Source organism: Octopus bimaculoides, chromosome 6, assembly GCF_001194135.2.
Source record: "Octopus bimaculoides isolate UCB-OBI-ISO-001 chromosome 6, ASM119413v2, whole genome shotgun sequence".
NCBI classification, from domain to species: Eukaryota; Metazoa; Mollusca; class Cephalopoda; order Octopoda; family Octopodidae; genus Octopus; species Octopus bimaculoides.
Window position 1 is genome coordinate 116,614,689 of NC_068986.1, and position 6,343 is coordinate 116,621,031.

General features: G+C 34.9%; 1 protein-coding gene across 2 annotated transcripts; it reads right to left on the minus strand.

Moving 5' to 3' along the window:
• LOC106872201 (zinc finger protein 470) lies at positions 1 to 5,758 on the minus strand. 2 transcript variants are annotated; one of them, XM_052969094.1, is made up of 2 exons: positions 5,606 to 5,758; positions 1 to 1,597 (listed from the first exon to the last, which is right to left on the minus strand). In XM_052969094.1, exon 2 carries the CDS (start codon positions 1,472 to 1,474, stop codon positions 101 to 103), a length of 1,374 nt encoding a protein of 457 aa, XP_052825054.1. In that variant the 5' UTR covers positions 1,475 to 1,597; positions 5,606 to 5,758; the 3' UTR covers positions 1 to 100. The 2 variants fall into 2 exon arrangements, with proteins under 2 accessions (XP_052825054.1, XP_014774587.2); XM_014919101.2 differs by lacking the exon at positions 5,606 to 5,758 and adding an exon at positions 4,864 to 5,591.
• Between the last annotated feature and the right edge of the window lie 585 nt (positions 5,759 to 6,343).

Here is a 6,343-nt window from a genome sequence, read left to right on the forward strand (position 1 = left end):
TTATAAACATTTATAGCACTTTAATAACATTCATATACATAAATTCTTTAATACAAATATCACAACGAAATGGTTTTATAACATACTTTCGTAGAAAAAGTCAGTGGTAAGGTTTATCTCCATCATTAACAGTACATTTATGAGTAGATATATAATCACTGCGAGTAAATGATTTACCACAAATAATACAGCTGTATGGTTTTTCCCCAGTATGAGTACGATTGTGTCTAATTAAACACCTCAAATTAGAAAATGTTTTGCCACAGATTCCACAGTGGTGTGCTTTCTCTCCAGTGTGTGTACGTATATGCCCTTTTAAGCTGCCACTATTGGAAAATTCCTTCCCACAAACTTCACAGTGATATGGTTTTTCTCCAGTATGAGTACGTTTATGAACTAATAGGACAGATTTTTCAGAAAATGCTTTCCCACATATTTCACAGTAGTGTGGCTTTTCTCCAGTATGAATACGTGTGTGTTCTGTTAAGCTGCTCTTATGTGAAAATTCTTTTCCACATATTAAACAGTGATATGGTTTCTCTCCTGTGTGAATACGTCTGTGTCTTTTTAAAGTCCCATTTTGAGAAAATGCTTTGCCACAGACTTCACAGTGATGTGGTTTTTCTCCAGTATGAATACGATTGTGTTTCTTTAAGCTGCACCTATCAGAAAAGTCTTTTCCACAAACTTCACAGTGATATGGTTTCTCTCCTGTGTGAATCCGTTTGTGTAATGTTAAAACATATTTTTCAGGAAATGCTTTTCCACAGATTTCACAGTGGTGTCGCTTTTCCCCTGTGTGAGTACGTTTATGCCTTATTAAGGTACCACTACTTGTAAATCCTTTCCCACATACTTCACAATGATATGGCTTCTCTCCGGTATGAACACGTTTGTGAACTGTCAAAGATTCTTTCACAGAAAATGCTTTATCACAGATTTCACAGTGGTAAGGTTTTGAGTGCACACCTCTGTGTTTTTCACAATCACTCACATTAGAAAAAGCTTTCCCACAATCATCACACCTATATGGCTTCTCCCCAGTGTGAGTACGTTTATGTCTTGATAAATTACCAAGTCGAGAAAATGGTTTGCCACAGATTTCACAATGGTATCGTTTTTCTCCAGTGTGAATGAGTTGATGACTTCTTACATTATGAAACTGTGAAAATGCTTTGCCACAGATTTCACAATGAAATGGTTTCTCTCCAGTGTGAGTACGTTTGTGAATCTTTATGTAACCTTTATCAGAAAATGATTTTCCACATATTTCACAGTGAAATGGCTTCTCTCCTGTGTGTATACGCTTGTGTTCTGTTAAATAAGCTTTTACAGAGAATGCCTTCTCACACACTTCACAGTGGTATGGCTTTTCCCCAGTATGAGTGCGCCTATGAATAGCTAAATTACATTTAGTAGTAAGTACTTTACCACAAATGCTGCATTTGTAACGTTTGCTCACTTTCTGAAACATTCTCTCAGTTAGATTTTAGTTTTCTTTCACTCTATGAAGACATTAGTTGGTAGATAAATCTCTATCCCAGCACTGCTGACTTGCAGTATCCTCTGCAGAAATTCTTTCATCTGGAAATAGGTCCTGAAAGAAAAACAAACAAATAAATATTAGATACTAATGACCAAATATTTGTGAAATAACCACTTGTGTAGTGTGTGATTGACTATTCTCAACAAAATCTTATAAAGTTTTCATGATCAATACTCAATGGATCACACCTCTGATCTATATTGTCTACTTCTATGGTCTACCCCTGTATCTATGTTTATGTTCCATCAACCCTTCTGATACCAACCTGGCTGAAACTGCCTCTGGCTTTGTCGTAGAAATGTCTTATATTGAAAATTAATAGGAAGAAACAGCATCTCTGCAGAAATACGGTTAAAACATTTCTAGAAAATGTTCCCCAACAGATTGATTGTAGCTGTCTGTGAGTATGGTTGTATTTTATTCAACAAGCACTAATTTGATAACTGAAATCTTCTATTCAGTTTTTGTAGTGAGTGAATGTGTGAGTGATTGACAGAGAAAAACCGAGAGAGAGAGAGAGTAATTATGTATGTATGTATGAATGGCTTCAGTGACACACACTCACATACACGCACGCACACAGGTTGTTTTAATCGATTTTCTCGGTAACTATGGGGGCTAGGAAAAAATACAAAGCGCGTTCCAATCTATGCACTCGTCTCCACATGTGTGCCATTTTTCACGCGAATCCACTCAGCCGTTTGGCCGTGAACCTCGAGACAAGAAAGAATACAACGGTTGCCCATGTTCACTTTATTTTATAGATTATGGAGCCTGGTTTTGTAAGAAGGTTCTTCAGACAAAAAGAATGGCACCTCAAACAGCTCCCAATAATCTTTGCTTTCAAGGGGCTAGATTTTAGGTGCTAATGATATTTCCACATTTTCATGGATTTTTAGGTCTTCGTTTAATGTTGGAAATAACTGAACTGTATTCTAGAAGTGGAATCATGCTTTGATACAATGCCATTACTATTGTTTACTTTCTTCAGATTCTAATCATCCAACCAGATTTTTGTCTAGCTTTCATGGCCCTTTCTAGTCCGAAAAGAAGGGCACCCTACTATTTGAGGTGCTTAGAACTTTTACTTTCTCAGTCCTTTTATTATTTGACATTCAACAGATGTTTTCTGGGTTTTATGGAATGTCTTAAACGAGGGAATTTTTTGCATTAAATTTTTATCTTGTTTTCTTCTGACCATTTCAATAATTTGTTGAGATCATTTTGCAAAATATTTGGTAATTTTTGGTTACCTCACCCCACCCCTGTTTTATGGAAAATATCGTTACTTTTGGATCTAGTTCAAAACAGGGGCGCCAGTATTTTCTTAACGAAACACTTTGAAACTTGGGACACTGGTAGAATGTGTCATATAAAACATATTTTTCTTAGTCTTCTTTAGAAAAATTATTATATTGCAACTTATTTCATGTTAAAGTTGTCGTATTTCTGTAATTTCAACCAATGACTGACGTCCATTCAGCCGAATACATTAAGTGCTGACTACGTAAACAAACGATTCTCAAACGATTCTGGCGGTGATAAAATTATTATTTCCTTGTCAAAAAATGGCTGAAGCATATTGGCAGTAGCTAATAAACCTTTCTATTATAGGCACAAGGCCTGGTTTTTGAGGGAAGGGTTAGGGTTAGGGCAAATGTTGTACACATACAGTTCAGGCAGATGTTAACGAAATTATATTAAAAATAAAATGAAGGAAAACGAACACACGTGTGTTGCCTCTCTGCAAAATGTCAGAAGTAATGGAGATTAAATACGCTTTACATCGCTTAAACTGCCAAAGGAGTAACTGTAAACAGCTGAATACTTGTCAGTGATTGGTTGAAATTATCGAAATAAGACAATTTTTTACATGAATTAACTTCGAATACAAAATTTTTTTTCTGTTCTATAACACAAAATAGATAAGTATACGAAGTTTGAAAGTCTTTCGGTACCAAAAACACTACATAAAACATAAATGAAAACTGGTGCCCCCGTTTTGAACTAGATCCTTACTTTTGGTTATCTCCTCCAACGAAGAAAATTGTTTAATCCTCAATACAAAAAAATGAAAAAATGAAACATCTTACTGAATCTGATAATATTTTTATAACCAATCACAGCAGACCTATTGAAGAGGCCAAAAGTCAACAACGTGTTGAAGTATTGGATCTAAAACCCTTTTAATCCAAACTCTTGTCACAACATAAACTCGATTTTTTAGTTGGGAGATAACCCAATTTTTTAATAGGGGCGAGATAACCAAAAGGTACCTAATATTTTCGATATTTTTATGTCATATGTGAATGCTTGTAAAATCATACACTCTTAAATCTCCTACGTCATCAGTGGAAGAAAAAAAATTGAAGGGCTGACATAACTCTCCTTTGGGATTCTGGGCATTTCAATTTGTTGAACCTGTTGAAACTAAAAACTGATGAAAGATTTTGGTGCACAATTTGCAATCTAAATGCAAGATATTTTCCCTTTAACAAAAATATGTTCTTTGTTTCCTAACATGTACCTTCCTCGTAGAAGCTGTTCAGCCTGCAGAACAAACTGATGTACAAGTTTGATAAGAGAAGATGAAACCTTTTAAACCGGCAGGTTTTGTTATCTCTTACTAGAAATTCTTTCCTATTGATTGTTTACGTAACACAAGTTCAAGCTTAACAATAGAAGAACAGCTATGATATAAACGATAAAGCTACTAATTTCATTACCAAATATTTCTATTCTCTAATTTTTTTTATTTTTTATTAATGAATGTCAAGATTAGATTGAAAAATAATCAATAAAGATAATACTAATGAAAAGTCTAAGACTTGTACACCACTCGGAAATGTGGGTTAAAATAATATAATCAAACGGACTAAATGACGCCTCAGTCATTCAAAACTAACCTATTTAAGGTGCAAGATGAAAGTTGTCGGTATGTCATGTTATTTCAAGAGATATTCATCATCATCATAAGTATATCAGTGTATATTCAAATTTAAACAGCTGCCGTATTCGTTAATTACACTATTATATCCTCGAAATCCTTTCATAGTTTGGACAGTTGTCATATTCTTGTTTTGTCCAACTTCTTTCAAATATGGCAATATTTACGTTCGTGTAAGTAATGGGAAAATGATAACAATCAGAGCTCTGTATTAGGTATGTTAGATGAGGGGAGCCCCCTGATCTCTTTTGTTTACAGTTATCACAAACATCAACGTATTAGTTGGTGGGCTAGTTTTGATTTCAATTAGTCGCTTTCAACAGTGTTAAAATAATTTAACATATAAATGACTGACATGCTAAAAACTTACAATGGGAAAAGCACTGGTTCCTTCATTCCTTCTATGACTTTATCCTGGTGACATATCTATTACAAGTGATCGATGTTTTGTTGTTATTATCATATCCCTGGAGATTTTCTAGGGTCTGGATCATGATGAAAAGGCATAAGATAACAACATCAGAAAAGCAAGTGTCCGGTGTTAAGCAAGACCGGCGATTGAGGAATTTACTTTTTACAATTACGGAAAGCTTCCGCGAAGTTTCTGCTCCATATTATTATTGTTATTCGGGGTAAAACCCTGTAGTTATGCCTTAACTTGTAACATGACTTTAATTAGTAACATATCAAAAAATCTACAATATCCAATGCCTGTATATATTATAGATTGATTGAATGGAGTAAGAATCTCGAACATGTAAACATGCTTCCTACGTTCGGTATACCGTCCTTGGTTATATTTTCGGATCGATTATCCGAAAAATCAATTTCCCGAACAAAATACTCCTCGCCCGTCTAGTTCGGATAATTGAGTTTGTACTGTCTACACAGGTTATGCTCTACAATGGAAGTAACAATGTCAAGAGCACCATCATAACTGATCCAAAACAGCCTTGCATTTTGGGAGTCCAGTCGACATCAAACCAACATCTTTGGACAAAAGTAATTTAAATAAAGGAGGAAGGGATGCTTCGTTGGATTCGACTTAGGACGGGGAAACAATTGTCGACATGAAACACATAAAAACACTTTAGAAATAAACGTCGTCTTACGTCAATATAGTGTTCTTCTTTGTCTATTTTCTCCTCAATAAACATCCGTTATCAATGGTAAATAGCAGCAAATACCGTCCAAGTGCCATCGTTTCAGTTCGTTTCAGTTGAGGGAAATGGTTTGGAGGAAACCAAGATGGCGGTGTACACATCAATTCCATTGGTCATCTAAAGTCACGTGGCGTAGGCTTTTTTTTTTTTATCAGAAGGAATCTCTCAATTTATATATAACTTTAATGCCTTCATATTTCAGAGACAACTCTGTAGTGATTATCTCTGATTATCTCACTAAACGTAATCCAGCTGTTTAGTATTGTATGTAATTTGGAAAGATTTTTATTTGCATAGGGCTTTTTTGTTAAGCTACGTGCTAATAAATGAAATCAAGTAAGGGAGATAAATGCAATAACTTGAAATCTTCGGAAAATATCGAAAATGTATTTCGGTAATGTATGTTGTCATTAAAAACAACTGGTAAAAATAGCGTACATATTTATTTTTTATAACACTAGCGAACGATAGTCTATTCATTTGGCAAAACAAATAAGTCATTTTACTATTGGTTAATATATAGATCCGCACCCGGTGGAAAAAATTTTTTTTAAATAGTGTAGTAGTTGAAGTGCACCGTATATTGAACAAATATGAAGGAAAAAATGCGCGCTGCGAAGGGGGGGGGGGCTCGGAAAATTCATACAACCCGAGCACTAAATCTCAACGTCCGGTCACAGGAGTGAA